The following is a 20,196-nucleotide window of genomic DNA, read 5'->3' as shown; positions in this document are numbered from 1 at the left end:
GGGTGGTGTGGGGGCGATTGTAGGCGAGGGCTTGCACAGATTTGGGTGATGGTTGCAGCCCTTACCTAGATCGAGAGAGGCCAACCCCCCGCCACGTCATTTTTTGTGATTGTGTTTATTATTTTGATCATAATTGGGATGTGACACTTTGCACTTAGGAGGAACCAAATGTTTAGACTCATAAGTATGATAAATATATTCGTTGGGTTATTTTATCTCTCACTATTTCTCAGAAATCAAAAAAATATTGTTGCTTTCTTCAAATTCAGATTGGTATCCTTCTTTAAATACAATTGGACCTCAAGTACTAGAAATAAATCTCGAAAAATCTCACAAACAAACGAAAGATAGGAAAAGGGGTAGAATTGGAGTTCTGAGTTGTTTTTTACACTATATTCCCTCTTAACACCCTTAGGCCAGAGTTTACCTAAATTTGAAAGTCGATGCTATTTAGAGAGACGGTTTAACGTTGGTGCCAAGTCTGACCCGGAAGGCAAAAGTTATTGCTACTTTACGGAATTTGGCCATATTAACACTGAGCTTACGAACTCTTTGTTCCTTGCATCATCTGTACAATTCTAATCTAAAATCGTTTAAGTTAGTATGTATTTGGAGATCTGCTGCAACTAAGGGTCAGAGGGTTCTCACCTTAGAACAGGATGCCGGATCAGAAGGGCCAGCTCTCAATTTGTGTAATCAGGAACCAGCCACCTGTTCCTAGACCCATTCGGGAACCGGTGATATCTCTCTTTCTCCTCTTTTTTTTTTTTCACCCCCATTTCTTGCAAGACTGTAAGTGTTGTTGCGTAATCTAAGCTACTACATGTGAGCGTGAGGAAGGCGTAAGCCCTGCGTGATTGAGATAAGAGAAGTGAGAGCGAAATGCATGAGCGACAACCCTGAAACAGACTGAGGAACAATTAAAAAAAAAAATCAATCCGATCCAAGTGGATAGGTCCATTCTTGGAACCGAGAAACCGACTGGCATTCACTAGTTCCAAATTTTAGAAGCGGGAAACCCCAGACTGGCTAGTTCTGTGCGGTTCTTTTGCTCACCCCTAGCTGCAACTTGCTCCTTTGTGAAGCTTTTATTTCTCTTATTTGCTTGGATCAGACATGCCTTATACATGAAATCTATGGCACCGATGAGGACGAAAGAGCGTCAGAACGAAGCGGCCATCGTGCAAACAGGGAGGTCCTTTTCGAAGTAGGGCGCGGCATGGAGTATCGGATTGCTCTCGAAGAAGTTGACCGGCTTCAGATCGAAGCTCAACTGGACGGTTGGCATCACCGGGAAGTCCTCCTGGCATGGGATGTGGTGAACCCCGACGGTGTACCATAGCACGATGTCACGGTCCTCGATAGGGCGGTTCCTGTTCAATCCCACAAAAAACGTTCCGTGTTGTGTAAGTACAAGACGGCTTGAATAGCCAAGAAATAGACAGAGACCATGCGATGTCAATCAATTTTGATCTGTGATGTGTCCAATATATAATCTGATTCGAAAGTTATCGCTACCTAGTGAATGAATGCTACAAATTTGACAGTGTTACTAAATTTTATACCTCTCAGACCAGGTGGCCAAAGTGTTGTCTCCTCTGCTTTGATACACCAGGAGTCCACCGGCCCACTGCTCGCTCCGGTTATATGGAGTCACCCAAATCTGAATTTTTTTTTCCCAAAAGAAAATGAAGATTACTTCTTTCCATGAACTCGGCAAAATCAATACTAATCAGTTGTATAAATTCTGTGAATTACCGAAAGAGAACCGGCATTACCTGGTTATTAGTGTAGGCATTTCGGAGCTGCGGAGGATCGTCGACGTCAAGCAAGCTCGCCGCGTTGCCTCCAGGGACCACCTTGTACCCCGCCGGGTTTCCCAGTCTAGACAGCCTCGACGGATTGATCACGTGAAACTCCGACGGCTCGTACAGCTTGAGCTTGATCTTTGCGTCTCCCTCCGTCCGAGCCACAAGGCGGCGCGCCTTCACATAGCTCTTCCGAGGGGATCTTCCGGGCGGGGTCTCCTCCTTCTCGAGGCGGACGTTGACAAAAGAGTTGTTCGAGCCGTCGATGTCCATGTCAAGGTGGAACGTCATGAAGTGGTCGTGGATGACGCCGATCACGTTCTCCGACACGAGGGGCCCGGTCATTTCGTAGTCTTCGGGCACATTCTTTGTGTTCTCAAACGGAGCTCCTTTCACCATGAGCATGCCCGATAGGCTCGCCTAAATGCGGATCATTCCATCCGTTTTAACTAATTTCCATTTCAAAAGGACCAAATCATGGGGATGAATATGACTTTCGGGCTAACCTTGACTTGAATCAATCCGTCTGTTTGAAACTCCCAATCGAAAATGTAGTCGTAATTCCCGACCGATGATGCCATTCGAGCCACTAGCGTCACCTTAGGCCTCGACTCTCTAATCTGCGCTTTTTTTTAAAGAGATTTAGAATAGTATCAAGCAATTTCTACGAGTGTAGAGTGCAATCTCAATAAGACTTTTATGATCGCAAGTTCATGTGTGTGTATATATATCGTACCTCCGCTCCCGTGAGAGGGCTCTCGTAGTGACGCCAGCTGATATCGCCGGCGTAGCGCTCAAACAAGCAGATCATGTTGGATTGGGAGTAGGGCGTCCCGTCGGACGAGGCGAAAATGCCGTCCATGTAGTATGCATTCCTAGGGCAGTCATTTAGTGGCACAAGTGACATTGCCGTCACGCCCATGCCAAATTCTCCTATGTCCCAAAAGATAAACACAAAAACATCATTAAGGAAGAAAAGAATCAAGACAAGATTAGATGATAAATTGGCATCTAATCAAACGCAAAGATTGTTTGGATTCATTTATAATAAAAAAAAAATCACCATATTCTCTCTACCAATCCCTTTAATTTGCTTTATTTGCCGAATTGGCATGGTGAGTTGAGCTTTGATAGGCTGTGGATCCAATACATGGAACATACTAAATTTTATAAAAGGCAGTGGAGTCATTAGATCTGCTCGTTAGGTCTTATATTCAATTTTCTAAAAGGCGTGCATGGGGATTAATAAAAGTAATCGTGCTTATAATTTTGATTAGTAATTTTAATGGATAATATCTTGCATGGCATGTTGAGTTCTGTGAGATTTTGTGGGACTACCGTCGACTGTTCTAAAAGCTTAATCTATTGTTGAAAAACTTTGAACTCAGAACCTCCTGTTATGATATCATGTGAAATTTTATGGAACCACCGACAACCGTAATGATTAGACATATTATGATTAAGTTTTCCTTATGGTTAGACGTACTCAGAATTGCGTTAAGCACACAACTACTTTTGCGATGATATTATTTAGTTATATTCTCCTTTGAAATTGACGGCTAGAGTACCCAGCAATCACGAATAAAGTGACCACGATGATTAGGTGAGCTAAATTAGAAACGAGTGGAGAGAAAAGAAAATCTTCACATGGCTCGATCACGCGCCGGCAGTGTATTTCGACGACAAGTAGAAGCTGTCGGGGAACGAGGCCCCGTCGAGGAGCAGTAAGTCGCTGTCGCTGCCTCTGAATTTGCCCCGCCTCTGCCGATTCTTCTAGATCTGTCAATTCTTCAAGTCTAGGTTTTGTTTTCCCCTTCCCCTTCTTCCTTTTCTTCCTCATCTCTCTCGGTCTCTCTCCCTCATCTCTCTCTGAGATGCCGACGCCCTCCTCCCCCTCATCCACGCTTTCCCTAGCGAGATCTGACTGCACGCTCCATCATAGCAGTTGTCGGAACCTCACCGGCTCACGTGTCGCCGCCGTTGACCACATGTCGGATAATCGACACGCGTTGACCGCATATTGGACGTGTGTTAGCCCAAACACCGATGCGGCCTCTTTGGCGTGTTTGTGCTTCTTAGGGCACTCCTACATGCGATGGCTATCTCCTCGACCAAGTTGTCGTGCAAAATCAATTTTCGGCCGTGCAAAATATGGACCATCGAGTTGGCTAGACTTAAATTTCGACAATGAGAAACGCTTTTCTAACAGTACTATTAGGGACAATACAATTTTAGTCGTAGATTTACACACTATCATCGGTATTTTATATAAAGCACTCACTGATTGAGAGATTATATTATTAGAAATACTGTTAGACTATCAAGCTAAGAATCGATTAATAAAGGTATTATCGGCCGTCGGATCGGACACACTAATTGTCAACCGAGAGACGAGCAACGATAAAATTGTCCTAGTAGCCCTCACGGTCCCCACGATTTAACTTTTGATGCATGGCTGCTCGAATTTCGCCCAACCAAATACCACTATGGTAATTTTCATAAGAGGTCTGATTCTTTTTGTAAAGGATCCCAAATGAAAATGAAGGCAATTATTTTAAACTGGACCAATGGGTATTCAACTACTCACTCTCTTTCTTAATTGTCTCCTTCTCGTCCTGTTCTTTTCCATTCACGCATATGTGTACAATTTTTGGGTAAAATCCATTTAGTTTAACTATTGTTAGCAATTCCTACGTTCCTTCAATTACTTTTTATGTTGAAAGATATTAAATATTCCTAATCAAATAAAGTTCAACTTTTATAATAAATGAAAAAAAAAATCAGAAATAATGGCTTAAGTAGTACCTGCATCCATGTAGGTCTTGAAGTACCACCCGTCGTCGGGGTCCATGTATGGCACGAACAACTCGGACACAAACCCCTTATACATCACGCTCCTTAGCGTCCCGGTCTCCGGGTCTCGGACCCTGGCTCTCGAAATCACCATCCCCGCCCGATGGTCCGCCTTGAGGTGGAATTCCCAATTCGCCCACTTCACAACATGCCTGCCCTCCACCGAAAAGCTCGGCCCGCCGGGCTGCTCCATCGAGATGGGCTTCAAAGGTGGCGCCGAGTCGCGGCCCACCTCCTCCTCGACCGACCCGTAGCGGTACTCCGTGCCGGCGCTCTTCGGGATCGGAATGCCCCGACCCGAGTCCAAGAACTTCACAATCTCCCTCTTGTCAATGTCCACCGTCATGGTAAGGCCCTCAAGTGGCCTCATGTAGAAATTGGACGTGCCCTCCTGATCAAAGCACTGAACTTTTATGACCCTCCTCTTCTCTTCCTCCGCCTGTCCGTACCATCCCGACGACGGGGTGATGCACTTCACGTCCGACAGCTGGACGCCTCGCGCGAGGATCGACTCGTTGAACTCCACGCTCGCGAACGGAACTGCGAGAGCGGCAACCAGGTCGTCCAGCGTGAGGGGCGGGTAACCCGACCCGGACTCTATCGAGTGGGCCTCCACCAGCCCCGAGCCCAGGTCGACCACGAGCTCGTGGGTTCGGCCGCTCGAGAGAGCGAGGACGAACGCCCGTCTGGGCGGGAGGGGGTCGCCCTTTTCCCAGGCGAGGACTTCGGGCTTCTCAGGCTCGTGGAGGGAGAGGGAGTGGATGGGCGGGGGAGAGGACTCGAAAGGCGGATACGACCGGAGGATCAACCCGACCCGGGTTATTTCCTGGGGGGTGAGCGGGTCGAGCGGGTGGTGGATGGTACGGGACGACGGGCGGGTCTTGGTTTTGCAGATTCGGGGAGGCTCTTCAACGACTGGGCTTTTGCTTGTAGGGAAGAAGCGATTCGGTCTTAGCTTCGGCTTGTGGGAAGGATGATACCAGGAAGGGATGAATATGGAGAAGAGAAAGAAGGAGAAGAAGAAGATGGAGAGAGAGAAACGAAGGTATGAGGAAGGTCCTGCCATGGTGGCTCAGCTCAAGAGAGCTCTAGGGAAGTGAAGTTCTTATACAAAAAAAATATCTGTTTCGGGATAGAAAGCTTTGAGAAGAGGATTTTCTATCTTCAGTTTCGCAAAAAAATGAATTAGATCGATGATTGCATTATTGCCGAATATTCGTTTTTTTTTCCTTCTTTTGGGGAAAACAACATGTCTCCGCCATCACACTATTGTGGAAAATGGAAAAAGAAATAGCATTTGATTAGTATCTTTTTTTTTTTCAAATTTTGGTCGGAAGAAAAATTTTCCTTCCACTTGAAAAAGTAGGTACATAATTTCACGATAAAATAGAAATAAAACAGAGCAAGTAAATATGAAATATAAATAACTTGATACAGCCTAATTCGCTCATTTCGCAAAAACGGTTCTATCACAGCATCAAAACACAACTAGCGGCTTGATCATCGAATATCGAATCAGTGTCGTTGATGAGCACACGTCAAGATTTTCCTTTCCGAGAGTTATGGCTTTGCTTAGGTTTGGCGTTTCCAGCATCACCTCTGTATAGAGACGACGACAACAACGCCAACAAGTTGAAAAAGTATTAAAAACATCTCGCAAATTTCAGATCTCTTTCTAGTTTGGAATAGAAGAGTATACAAATCTAAATTTAACTATGGATCGAGAGAGAAGACTTGCAAAAGAGATGCCAGTCGATCACAAAATCACTTTCGGATAAGTTAACTGCCGAAGTAGTAGAGGAGCCCGTACTTCACAAAACAGTAGATAGGATATGACAAAATTCTTGAATTTCTTATCATATCACATTCAATCTTATCCCGACTAAAAATCCGAACGACCAAACGTAACCTCTTTATTAAGGAAGAATTCAAAACCCAACTTGCGATTGTAGTGTACTATGCTTGTCGAATATGGTTAACTAATGAATAAATCTATTAAGCCCTGATGTGTGATCGGCAAATGTAGGACAATGTGTAAAGATGTGCGTATCATAAGCTATCGGTAAATGCACACGTATCTCATCTAATGGTGCAGCCCTTCAATATTGTTTTCACGCCGTAGTTTGGCTTAATGAAAATGTGAAATCGATATTGATTGACCCATGAAATGTTAGCTTAAATGGCAATTGAGTTTTGTGACATATAATCCAAATATATATATGCATTTTTTTGGAGCATTTTAGGAGAAAAATTAAACACGCAGGGTCAATGGGGGCGGATGCGCCTTTTAAAGGCCTGGCAACTTCCTTCTCTTTCGTTTCTTAGGAGTCAAATTTCCAAAAAAAAAATAATAATCGTGGGTCAATCCGTCCTCAACCATTCCATTGCTGATTGCCCCTCCATGATCGCCTTCCCTCTGCAAGAATTACTCCTGGTTTGCGTCGCAACATGAGCTCACACGACCAAATCGGAGCCAGTCACGCGCAGAGACGCACTCCACTCCCCTAGTTGACTCCTTCGCAACTCGCATCAAGCGATCGCGCATTTGACAATTCCCACGAAAACCCGTTTGTTTCAGCACGACCCACGACCGAAAAATTCAGTCTTTTGATTCGAAGCTCCGTCAATGTCCCAGTCGAAGACGATCCCTCATGTTCGCTCGTTTTGCAACAAGAAAAATCTTTCATCGAAATTAGTTGTTCAGTTTTTATTAAGAAAGTTCTATGGTTCAATTCTTGAGGAGGTACCCGGTGAAAAACAGATCACAAAGAGAAAGTGTGGAAATGGGTTAGAAATAAATGGATTGAAAGTGGACTTGAGATCAACAAAGGTCTGAGTTAAGTTACGATACTCTTAAGAAAGCAGTACATGACTAGGAAATAAACTTGGTTACTAGAATTGAAAGTGCAAGAAACTTAAAGTATGACAAAAGTTAAACTGCAGAGGAAATTGAGTATTTTTGGATGTGTGTTCATCTGCATTTCCCTTCTTTCTTCTTGATATTTGTATCTCCTTTCGCCCAGAATCTGCTCAGTCAATTATCTTTTTGTTTTTAATCTTGGCACCTTCAATAACTACCCCTTTTTGTCCATATTCTTCATTGCTTTTGTTCGTCAAAACTTGATCTTCAACTGCCATAATGACTTTGAATTTGAATTGTTTTGAATAACCTTCCATGATCTGTTCGTGCCCATTACTTTTTTTTTCCGCTTGTAACTTCTCATTGACGTGGCTAACTTCGCTGTTCCATGGCCCTCTTTATGCCTGCAATATTCCATCGTTGACCTTCTACGATTTTCGAGAAGTTTCTGAATCATGACCACTTACCGCATCTTGGACTTAATGACCTTGCTGCCCACAAAAAAGTCATCCGTCACTCTTGTCACAACCTAAAAATCAGATTTCTAGGTTAATGGATTATCAAGCTAATTATCTAATTAACTTAACTCAGATTCTCCCAAGTCCATGTTAAATCGCAACTTACGGTTCACTATTTAACAGGCAAATGATTTAACTTGGAGTCGCCACTAATCAATTCACGGTAGGTTGATTAGATACCTAAATAAAGTACCGGGAGAAATATTTTATTTTTACGAACCAGAGATTCATTGAGTTCGGGAACTTGGTTACGCTAATATTTCTATTAACGCCCTTTCGGTACCTTTCATTTCAATGAAAATTATCTCGAGTCGAAACTTTCGAGGATTGCGATTTAAAATTCCAAAGGTGTAATTATTTTTTTTTTTTATTTAAGTGAATGATGCATGAATGTAAGTGTATTATGCGAATACAATTAGTCTAATGACATGGTAAGTGATGAATATGACACGAATGCATGACGAAATTTTTTTAAGTTTTTGAATCTTAAAGACATGCAAAACAACATGAATTCTAACCTACATGTTATGCAAAAATAAATAAAGTAAATAAAATGACATGAATTTAATCTAAATGACATGTTATATTAGGCTAGGCTAATCTGCTAATTTAAAATGAACGAGCCTATGAATGCGATGTGGCATCAATGACTTATCAAGTTTATGACATGACGAATAATACGACGTGTAATAAAATAATATGACAAAATGATATGCCAGACTATATGATATGACGGATTTTAATGACATAGCAAAACTATATGGTTAATCAATGCAGTAGGAAAATGACATAACGGTTATTCGACTAGGTCTATATGAAATGCATATGTGAAATAAAATATACAGCCTACATGAATGGAATGTTCTAAACTATATGCAATCTACATGAATGAGATATTTTTGGTATTTTGAATGGATTTTTTTTTTTACGTAACAAATCAAATCACTAAACAGATAATGCATGATCTTTTTTGAAAGTATCTTCCGACTCGAATCGGATAAGGAATTGGATCGAGGAATCAAATCCAATGGTTAAGATTAGATATCTCGATCCCCGTGCTATCGAGACAAATCTCGGGTCGAGATTAGTTCGAATTTGCACGTTGTCGGTGGGGAATCACCTCTTAATTCGAATTGGTTTTCTAATCTAAAAATATGCCGAAAATATCGAAAAATTCTAATAGGTAACTATTATATATTGCGATATCAACAGATAAAATCTTGCCTAATCGAAATATCATCCAAAAATTCATAACAACAATTAAAAAATCTGAACAAATTGAAATTGTACCTAATCTGAAATATTTCAAATTTGTTTTGTTTGTCATTTGAACGAGCGGATCGGCACAGCTCGGGATGGACGCATAGATGGAAATTGACGGCTCTGGTGGGATCGGGACAAGATCATCTCGGGACTTGCAATGGCGGAACTAGATCAGCCGCAGGATCGTAGCTAGTATGGCGATGTTGGCGGGGCTGAATGGTGCTCGACGACGCTCAAAGTGCAAGGTATCTTTGCGCGTGTGCTCTCTCACCCAATATCTTGAATATTCCGGTGGATGGAGCTTAGTGGGCTGAGTAAATCAGATCGCCTAAATTGGGACCGTCCGGATCGAATCGAGACTAGTAATCTGGTTTTCGATTCTAGAGGAAGCGGTCCGATTCCTAATTCTAGGGTCCGGCAAGACCGGACTGCCTGGGCCGGACCGATCAAAAAAAAATTTTTATTTTGATCAAGAAAACTCCATGCGCATGGAGTTTTCTTGATCTTGCTTTTTTAGTCCCCAAACAAAATCCCCATCTCGTTCTTGTCTTAGCTGGTTCCCGGGCCGTTTTTGACCCGAAGGGTGATCATTTATGCTTGAATCCCATGTGCATTTTGGAAGCAATCTTACAAAAAAATCTCAGCTTTGCCTTGAAAGACTCGTTTCAAGAAATGAACTTGAAATTTTTTTATGTCCAACCTCTATATTTGCTGGATTGGGACCGTCCAGGAATGGTGCCTTTTTTTTTTTTTTTTGCATGTGTCTAATCCAATGAAACCGTCCTAGAACTGGACCGGATCGGTGGTCCAGTTCTTGATTCCGAAAAATTGAGAATCGGGATCACGAGTCCAGTTCTCGTTTCTTGAGAGGAACCAGACCAGGCCGAGAACCGATCACCCCTAGAGCTTACCTTTCGATGTTATCCCAAACAAGGATAATTATGTCAACTTGGAGTTTGTTTCGTTTGGTTTTCGATTTGCGGACATGGGTGATGCCCTAAACTTTAGAGAAAGCAAATTTAAAGAGGGACTTAGGTTGCATTTAGGAAGGGCTTTCTCAAGGGGTCCAAAACTCTTTGGGTTAAAGTCTAGGTGTTTGGTAATTTTTTTCAAAACATCTTTAGGATAAAATCAGCTTTCAAAACATCATTGAGAGCATATCGCAGGAGGATCTCAAGGCGACGGTCAAGATCTGCGCAGATTGCGGTCTCCGTCACCGGCCGTGAAGAGTTCACTGTTGATTCTTGAAAAAAAAAAAAAAAGATTGAAATTTTTCCTTTGTTTTTCCTGCAATTGGTTTTGCCTCAAGGTTACTCGCAAAGAATCGGTCCGATAATCGGAGCTCTGATCGTGGGATCCGGCGCTATTCCGGCACTCATGCCTTTGCTCTAATTCGCGGATCCGTGGAGTCAAGAGCACGCGGTCACTGCATTGCTCAGCCTCTCTCTACATGTGCAGAACAAAACCTTAACTACAAGCTCAGGCGAAATAAACTCACTGGTCTATGTGCTCAAAATCGGAATCTTAAATGACTTTCCAAATATATATTTACCAAACAGGGTTTTCGCAAACTTTCTTTCCAAGGCACTTTTCAATTACAGTTTACCAAATAATTTTTGCATTTCACCAAATCTCTTCAGATCAAAGGTATTTGTATTTTCCCAAAAGCTTTCCCTGAAAGCCTTTTCAAACGCAGCCTTACTCGTTCTTGGCAATTGGCTAGAATGGGTCCAGAATCGACTTGATCGATTGAGTAGGTTCGTGGACCCCTTGAACCAACTAACGGATTCGGGGACGGATTAGGGCCCGCTAGCTTGCGTGTAAAGAGATTTGTCCTACTCCACGGAACGGTGTAAACACGTGAAATTTCAAATCATGTTATTTTCTTTGCACCTCTTTTTTTCGATTTCCAAAGTATAATTGCATTCGCTATTTTTAGTCGTCTAAGAGTGATGTCTCTCCAGGGCACGTGTTAAGAGATCTCATATATGCGATCTCGTGTTTGAGCCGGCGACTCCCTTGGCCCTCCCTCGCCTTATTTAGTCATTTATCAGTGTTTAGAACAGAGCACTTCTCCGATATCAAGTCATCACAACCTTTCGGCATATACGAAATTAAGAAAGCAGAGTCGGCAGATGATAAAATGTGCTTGGCCACTTCGATATTCAACTTAAATGTTCGAGTGATGCTCCGCATTAATCACCAGAGACGGATTGGGCAGTGTCAATCGCGGATAAACCATGATAGTCGAACCGCGGACCTCTTTAATGTAGGACCAGCTATTATAAACAGCTCATCGTAGCTATTTGAAGACTCGAATTTGTTTTTTCATAGGTTTAAGTCGTGCGGATAATCAATGTGCTACATCACGTTGAACAGTTCGAATCGATGTTTGAGAGAGACTTTCGAATTGTCCAAGCACAAGATTCTCGTTCCTGTCTGTCTCCTTTCGAAGAGTTGTTTGTTTCGCCAAAATGAAGCTGACGTCCTATTAAGCTCTAAAGGCGATAGGTTCTGAGATTGGGAACCTAGTCATACATATACTCATCAAGGCTATTATAGCTCTAATCTCTATCGAATGATATGATGATCATCAGATGAATTTTTCTTTTTTCTTTTTTGTTCGAAGATCATCAGATGAATTTATATATGCCTATCTTAAGGGCAAAAGAACATTAAAAGTATCAAAATTTATGTACGACACTTATTTTAGTGTCGAAATTTTTTTATTCGCTCACTTAAGTGCCAAATCGGAGAAAAAATAATTACTTAAGTGCCAAATCAAAGAAATTCCGGCCAAACTGATTACGTGGCATTTATTACTAAATTTTTAATATTACGTGGTAATTTTTTTTTAAAAAATCAGTCCATGTGGTAAATTTTAAAAAAAAAATTATTTTTTAACATATTTGTTTTTTATCTTATTTTTAAATATTTTTTTAATATATTTCTTATGTTATTAATAAAAAAAAGTGCCACTCAGGATTTAAGGCTAAGGAAATCAAAGTTGACACTAAAGTAATCGATTTTCAAAAAAATTGACATTTAAGTGAGCCGGAAAAAAAACTTTGGCACTAAAATGTGAGCCGTTTATAAATTTTGATATTTCTGATATTTTTTGCTCTATTTTAGGATATATAATTCCGTCATAGGAAAGAAAGATACGCTTTTTGATATGAACATTCCACAAGTTTCTTTCATGTCTCATGTGAAATGTTATGTTTACAACTCCGAGTTGACGTAGTTGGTTGTAACGTTTAAGGATTTCCAGTTACGTGCGTTCGAATCCCATTAACTGGGTGCAAACTGGCTAAGATTATTATTAAATTTTGGGATAAGTGTACAAAAAATTATAAACTTGTCACGAAAGTGCAATTGAGTTTTAAAACTTTCAAAAGACTCAATCAAGTCCTAAAACTTATCAAATTTGTGCAATCAAGCTTTCTATTAATTCCGTCCAACTTGACTAACAGAAAATACTGAAGTGACATTTTTTTTTTATCAATGTTTATATCCTACGTAATGCTGACATGGCTAAAATATGAAACATATGACTAAAACGACGTCGTTTTGGGCAAGATTTGATTTTTTTAATGCAAATTTAATTTGAATTATCTTCAAAATAAGCAAAACAAAAAAAAATAGAAAAAAGGGAAAGATGCAGGTGAGGCCCAACAACAATACGGGAATGCTCCGGCCGGGGGGGGTGGGCGGGTGGGTGGTGCGAGGGCGATTGTAGGCGAGGGTTTGCACAGATTTGGGTGATGGTCGCAGCCCTTACCTAGATCGAGAGAGGCCAACCCCCCGCCACGTCATTTTTTGTGATTGTGTTCAGTATTTTGATCATAATTGGGATGTGACACTTTGCACTTAGGACGAACCAAATGTTTAGACTCATAAGTATGATAAATATATTCGTTGGGTTATTTTATCTCTCACTATTTCTCAGAAATCAAAAAAATATTGTTGCTTTCTTCAAATTCAGATTGGTATCCTTCTTTAAATACAATTGGACCTCAAGTACAAGAAATAAATCTCGAAAAATCTCACAAACAAACGAAGGATAGGAAAAGGGGTAGAATTGGAGTTCTGAGTTGTTTTTTACACAATGTTCCCTCTTAACACCCTTAGGCCAGATTTTACCTAAATTTGAAAGTGGATGCTATTTAGAGAGACGGTTTAACGTTGGTGCCAATTCTGACCCGGAAGGCAAAAGTTATTGCTGCTTTACGGAATTTGGCCATATTAACACTGAGCTTACGAACTCTTTGTTCCCTGCATCATCTGTACAATTCTAATCTAAAATCGTTTAAGTTAGTATGTATTTGGAGATCTGCTGTAACTAAGGGTCAGAGGGTTCTCACCTTAGAACCGGATGCCGGATCAGAAGGGCCAGCTCTCAATTTGTGTAATCAGGAGCCAGCCACCAGTTCCTAGACCCATTCAGGAACCGGTGACATCTCTCTCTCTTTTTTTTTTTCTTTTTTTTCACCCCCATTTCTTGCAAGACTGTAAGTGTTGTTGCGTAGTCTAAGCTACTACATGTGAGCGTGAGGAAGGCGTAAGCGCTGCGTGATTGAGATAAGAGAAGTGAGAGCGAAATGCATGAGCGACAACCCTGAAACAGACTGAGGAACAATTAAAAAAAAAAGGAGAATTAGGGTTTTCAAAATTGGGAGTAACAACAATTAAAAAAAAAAAAATCAATCCGATCCAAGTGGATAGGTCCATTCTTGGAACCAAGAAACCGACTACTAGTTCCAAATTTTAGGAACCGGAAACTCCAAACTGGCTAGTTCCATGCGGTTCTTTTGCTCACCCCTAGCTGCAACTTGCTCCTTTGTGAAGCTTTTATTTCTCTTATTTGCTTGGATCAGACATGCATTATACATGAAATCTATGGCACCGATGAGGACGAAAGCGCATCAGAATGAAGCGGCCATCGTGCAAACAGGGAGGTCCTTGTCGAAGTAGGGTGCGGCATGGAGTATCGGATTGCTCTCGAAGAAGTTGACCGGTTTCAGATCGAAGCTCAACTGGACGGTCGGCATCACCGGGAAGTCCTCTTGACACGGGACGTGGTGAACCCCGACGGTGTACCACAGCACGATGTCGCGGTCCTCGATAGGGCGGTTCCTGTTCGATCCCACAAAAAACGTTCCGTGTTGTGTAAGTACAAGACGGCTTGAGTATCCAAGAAATAGACAGAGACCATGCAATGTGAATCACTTTTGATCTGTGATGTGTCCAATATATAATCTGATTCGAAAGTTATAGCTACCTAGTGAATGAATGCTACAAATTTGACAGTACTTCTAAAATTTTATACCTCTCAGACCAGGTAGCCAAAGTGTTGTCTCCCCTGCTTTGATACACCAGGAGTCCACCGGCCCACTGCTCGCTTCGGTTATATGGAGTCACCCAAATCTGAATTTTTTGTCCCAAAAGAAAATAAAGATAAAGATTACTTCTTTCAGTGAACTCGGCAAATGTTCTCTTCCGTCAATACTAATCAGTTGTATAAATTCTGTGAATTACGGGAAAGAGAATCGGCATTACCTGGTTATTAGTGTAGGCATTTCGGAGCTGCGGAGGATCGTCGACATCAAGCAAGCTCGCCACGTTGCCTCCAGGGACCACCTTGTACCCCGCCGGGTTTCCCAGTCTAGACAGCCTCGACGGATTGATCACATGAAACTCCGACGGCTCGTACAGCTTGAGCTTGATCTTTGCGTCTCCCTCCGTCCGAGCCACATGGCGGCGCGCCTTCACATAGCTCTTCCGAGGGGATCTTCCGGGCGGGGTCTCCTCCTTCTCGAGGCGGACGTTGACAAAAGAGTTGTTTGAGCCGTCGATGTCCATGTCAAGGTGGAACGTCATGAAGTGGTCGTGGATGACGCCGATCACGTTCTCCGACACGAGGGGCCCGGTCATTTCGTAGTCTTCGGGCACATTCTTTGTGTTCTCAAACGGAGCTCCTTTCACCATGAGCATACCCGATAGACTCGCCTACATGCCGATCATTCCATCCGTTTTAACTAATTTCCATTTCAAAAGGACCAAATAATGGGGATGAATATGGCTTTCGGGCTAACCTTGACTCGAATCAATCCGTCTGTTTGAAACTCCCAATCGAAAATGTAGTCGTAATTCCCGACCGATGATGCCATTCGAACCACTAGCGTCACCTTAGGCCTTGACTCTCTAATCTGCGCTTTTTTAAAAAATAGATTTAGAATAGTATCGGGCCATTTCTACGTGTGTAGAGTGCAATCTCCATAAGACTTTTATGATCGCAAGTTCATGGGTGTGTATGTATATCGTACCTCCACTCCCGTGAGAGGGCTCTCAGAGTGACGCCAGCTGATATCGCCGGCGTAGCGCTCGAACAAGCAGATCATGTTGGATTGGGAGTAGGGCGTCCCATCGGACGAGGCAAAAATGCCATCCATGTAGTATGCATTCCTAGGGCAGTCATTTAGTGGCACAAGTGACATTGCCGTCACCCCCATGCCAAATTCTCCTATGTCCCAAAAGATAAACACAAAAACATCATTAAGGAAGAAAAGAATCAAGACAAGATTAAATGATAAATTGGCATCTAATCAAACGCAAAGATTGTTTGGATTCATTTATATAAAAAAAAAATCACCATATTCTCTCTACCAATCCCTTTAATTTGCTTTATTTGCCGAATTGGCATGGTGAGTTGAGCTTTGATAGGCTGTGGATCCAATACATGAAACATACTAAATTTTATAAAAGGCAGTGGAGTCATTAGATCTGCTCGTTAGGTCTTATATTCAATTTTCTAAAAGGCGTGCACGGGGATTAATAAAAGTAAATGTGCTTATAATTTTGATTAGTAATTTTAATGGATAATGTCTTACATGGCATGTTGAGTTATGTGAGATTTTGTGGGACTACTGTCGATTGTTCTAAAAACTTAATCTATTGCTGAAAAGATTTGAATTCAGAACCTCATGTTATAATACCATGTGAAATTTTATGGAACCACCGACAACTGTAATGATTAGACAGATTATGATTAAGTTTTCCTTATGATTAGATGTATTCAGAAATGCGTTAAGCACGCAACTACTTTTGCGATGATATTATTTAGTTATATTCTCCTTTGAAAATGATGGCTAGAGTACCCTGCGGCAACGAATAAAGTGACCACGATGATTAGGTGAGCCAAATTAGAAACGAGTGGAGAGAAAAGAAAATCTTCACATGGCTCAATCACGCGCCGGCAGTGTATTTCGACGACAAGTAGAAGCTATCGGGGAACGAGGCCCCGTCGAGGAGCAGTAAGTCGCTGTCGCTGCCTCTGAATTTGCCCCGCCTCTGCCGATTCTTCTAGATCTGTCAATTCTTCAAGTCTAGGTTTTGTTTTCCCCTTCCCCTTCTTCCTTTTCTTCCTCATCTCTCCCGGTCTCTCTCCCTCATCTCTCTCTAAGATGCCGACGCCCTCCTCCCCCTCATCCGCGCTTTCCCTGGCGAGATCTGACTGCACGCTCCATCATAGCAGTTGTCGAAACCTCACCGACTCACGTGTTGCTGCCGTTGACCACATGTCGGATAATCGACACGCGTTGACCGCATATTGGACGTGTGTTAGCCCAAACACCGATGCGGCCTCTTTGGCATGTCCGTGCTTCTTAGGGCACTCCTACATGCGATGGCTATCCCCTCGACCAAGTTGTCATGCAAAATCAATTTTTGGTCGTGCAAAATATGGACCATCGAGTTGGCTAGACTTAAATTTCGACAATAGAAAATGCTTTTCCGACAATACTATTAGGGATAATACAATCTCAGCCGTAGATTTACACACTATCATCGATATTTTACATAAAACAATTATTGATTGAGAGATTATATGATCAAAAATTCTGTCAGCCTGTCAAGCTAACAATCGATTAATAAAGGTATTATCGGCCGTCGGATCGGACACACTAATTGTCAACCGAGAGATGAGCAGCGATAAAATTGTCCTAGTAGCCCTCAAGGGCCCCACGATTTCACTTTTGATGCATGGCTGCTCGAATTTCGTCCAACCAAATACCACTATGGTAATTTTCATAAGAAGTCCGATTCTTTTTATAGAGGATCCCAAATGAAAATGAAGGTAATTTTTTTGAACTGGACCAATGGGTATTCAACTACTCACTCTCTTTCTTAATCGTCTCCTTCTCGTCCTGTTCTTTTCCATTCACGCATGTGTGTACAATTTTTGGGTGAAATCCATTTAGTTTAACTATTGTTAGCAATTCTTACTTTCCTTCAGTTACTTTTTATGTTGAAAGATTTTAAATACTCCTAATCAAATAAAGTTCAACTTTTATAATAAATGAAAAAAAAAAAAAAAATCAGAAATAATGGCTTAAGTAGTACCTGCATCCATGTAGGTCTTGAAGTACCACCCGTCGTCGGGGTCCATGTATGGCACAAACAACTCGGACACAAACCCCTTATACATCACGCTCCTTAGCGCCCCGGTCTCCGGGTCTCGGACCCTGGCTCGCGAAATCACCAGCCCCGCCCGATGGTCCGCCTTGAGGTGAAATTCCCAATTCGCCCACTTCACAACATGCCCGTCCTCCACCGAAAAGCTCGGCCCGCCGGGCTGCTCCATCGAGATGGGCTTCAAAGGTGGCGCCGAGTCGCAGCCCACCTCCTCCTCGACCGACCCGTAGCGGTACTCCGTGCCCGCGCTCTTCGGGATCGGAATGCCCCGACCTGAGTCCAAGAACTTCACAATCTCCCTCTTGTCAATGTCCACCGTCATGGTGAGGCCCTCAAGTGGCCTCATGTAGAAATTGGACGTGCCCTCCTGATCAAAGCACTGAACTTTTATGACCCTCCTCTTCTCTTCCTCCGCCTGTCCGTACCATCCCGACGACGGGGTGATGCACTTCACGTCCGACAGCAGTACGCCTCGCGCGAGGATCGACTCGTTGAACTCCGCGCTCGCGAACGGGACTTCGAGAGCGGCGACCAGGTCGTCCAGCGTGAGGGGCGGGAAACCCGACCCGGACTCTATTGAGTGGGCCTCCACCCGCCCCGAGCCCAGGTCGACCACGAGCTCGTGGGTTCGGCCGCTCGAGAGAGCGAGGACGAACGCCCGTCTGGGCGGGAGAGGGTCGCCCTTTTCCCAGGCGAGGACTTCGGGCTTCTCAGGCTCGTGGAGGGAGAGGGAGTGGATGGGGGGGAGAGAGGACTCGAAAGGCGGATACGACCGGAGGATCAACCCGACCCGGGTTATTTCCTGGGCGGTGAGCGGGTCGAGCGGGTGGTGGATGGTTTGGGACGACGGGCGGGTCTTGGTTTTGCAGATTCGGGGAGGCTCTTCAACGACTGGGCTTTTGCTTGTAGGGAAGAAGCGCTTCGGTCTTAGCTTCGGCTCGTTCGAAGGATGATACCAGGAAGGGATGAATATGGAGAAGAGAACGAAGGAGAAGAAGAAGATGGAGAGAGAGAAACGAAGGTATGAGGAAGGTCCTGCCATGGTGGCTCAGCTCAAGAGAGCTCTAAGGAAGTGAAGTTCTAGTACAAAAAAAAATATCTGTTTCGGGATAGAATGCTTTGAGAAGAGGATTTTCTATCTTCAGTTTCGCAAAAAAATGAATTAGATCGATGATTGCATTATTGCCGAATATTCTTTTTTTTTTTTGGAAAAAGCCACCAAAAATCCTGAACTATGCCAATTATGACACATTTACCCTAAACTTTTTTTTTTGACACAAAAAATCCTAAACTTTTACTCATGTGACACATTTACTCCAAACTTTTTCTTGTGACATTGAAAACTCTAAACTTATACCCGTGTTACATATTTACCCAAAAATATTTTTTTGTGACATAAAAAATCCTAAACTTATATTCGTGTGACACATTTACCTCAAAACTTTGAGGTAAATGTGTCACACGAATATAAGTTTGGAGTTTTTAGTGTCACAACAAAAAGTTTGGGGTAAATGTGTCACACGAGCACAAGTTTGGAGTAAATGTGTCACATGCATACAAGTTTAGGGTTTTTTGTGTCACAAAGAAAAGTTTGGGGTAAATGTGTCACAACAAGCATAGTTTAGAGTTTTTGGTGGCTTTTTCCCTTTTTTTTTCTTCTTTTGGGGAAAAAAATGTCTCCGCCATCACACTATTGTAGAAAATGGAAAAAGAAATAGCATTTGATTATTATCTTCTTCTTTTTTTAATTTTGGTCGGAAGAAAAATTTTCCTTCCACTTGAAAAAGTAGGTACATAATTTCACGATAAAATACAAATAAAACAGAGCAAGTAAATATGAAATATAAATCAATTTGATACTGCCTAATTCGCTCATTCCGCAAAAACGGTTTCATCACAGCATCAAAACACAACTAGTGGCTTGATCATCGAATATCGGATCGTTGTCGGTGATGAGTACGCGTCAAGATTTTCCTTTCCAGTAGCTATGGTTTTGCCTAGGTTCAGCATTTCCAACATCACCTCTGTATAGAGACGACAACAACAACGCCAACAAGTTGAAAAAGTACTGAAAACATCTCGCAAATTTCAGATCTCTTTCTAGTTCGGAGTAGAAGAGCATCCAAATCTAAATTTAACTATAGATCGAGAGAGAAGACCTGCAAAAGAGATGCCAATCGTTCACATAATCACTTTTAGATAAGTCGATTGCTAAAATAGTAGAGGAGCCCGCACTTCACAAAACAAGAGATAGGATATGACAAAATTCTTGAATTTCTTATTATATCATATCCAGTCTTATCTTGACTAAAAATCCGAACAACCAAATGTAACCTCTTTATTAAGGAAGAATTCGAAACCCAACTTGCGGTTGCAGTGTGCTATGCTTGTCGAATATGGTTAACTAATGAATAAATCTATT

The 20,196-nt window shown here is 42.3% G+C and overlaps 1 protein-coding gene across 3 annotated transcripts; it reads right to left on the bottom strand.

The window, feature by feature from the left end:
- Window positions 1-1,088: 1,088 nt before the first annotated feature.
- On the bottom strand, window positions 1,089-18,941 carry LOC115736947 (primary amine oxidase-like). Of its 3 annotated transcripts, XM_030668862.2 has the most exons (7): window positions 17,703-18,938; window positions 15,639-15,825; window positions 3,899-3,903; window positions 2,315-2,433; window positions 1,779-2,228; window positions 1,566-1,663; window positions 1,089-1,373 (listed from the first exon to the last, which is right to left on the bottom strand). In XM_030668862.2, exons 1-7 carry the CDS (start codon window positions 18,814-18,816, stop codon window positions 1,163-1,165), a joined length of 2,184 nt encoding a protein of 727 aa, XP_030524722.1. In that variant the 5' UTR covers window positions 18,817-18,938; the 3' UTR covers window positions 1,089-1,162. The 3 variants fall into 3 exon arrangements, with proteins under 3 accessions (XP_030524722.1, XP_030524720.2, XP_030524719.1); XM_030668860.2 differs by lacking the exons at window positions 3,899-3,903; window positions 15,639-15,825; window positions 17,703-18,938 and adding exons at window positions 2,545-2,741; window positions 4,614-5,777 and having other exon boundaries at window positions 2,315-2,428; XM_030668859.2 differs by lacking the exons at window positions 1,089-1,373; window positions 1,566-1,663; window positions 1,779-2,228; window positions 2,315-2,433; window positions 3,899-3,903 and adding exons at window positions 14,157-14,438; window positions 14,632-14,729; window positions 14,862-15,311; window positions 15,398-15,511 and having other exon boundaries at window positions 15,629-15,825; window positions 17,703-18,941.
- Window positions 18,942-20,196: the final 1,255 nt, after the last annotated feature.

The sequence above is a fragment of the Rhodamnia argentea genome, chromosome 9, assembly GCF_020921035.1.
Source record: "Rhodamnia argentea isolate NSW1041297 chromosome 9, ASM2092103v1, whole genome shotgun sequence".
NCBI lineage: Eukaryota > Viridiplantae > Streptophyta > Magnoliopsida > Myrtales > Myrtaceae > Rhodamnia > Rhodamnia argentea.
Note: the sequence above shows the minus strand (reverse complement) of the source record. Positions and strands in the feature narration are given on the sequence as shown.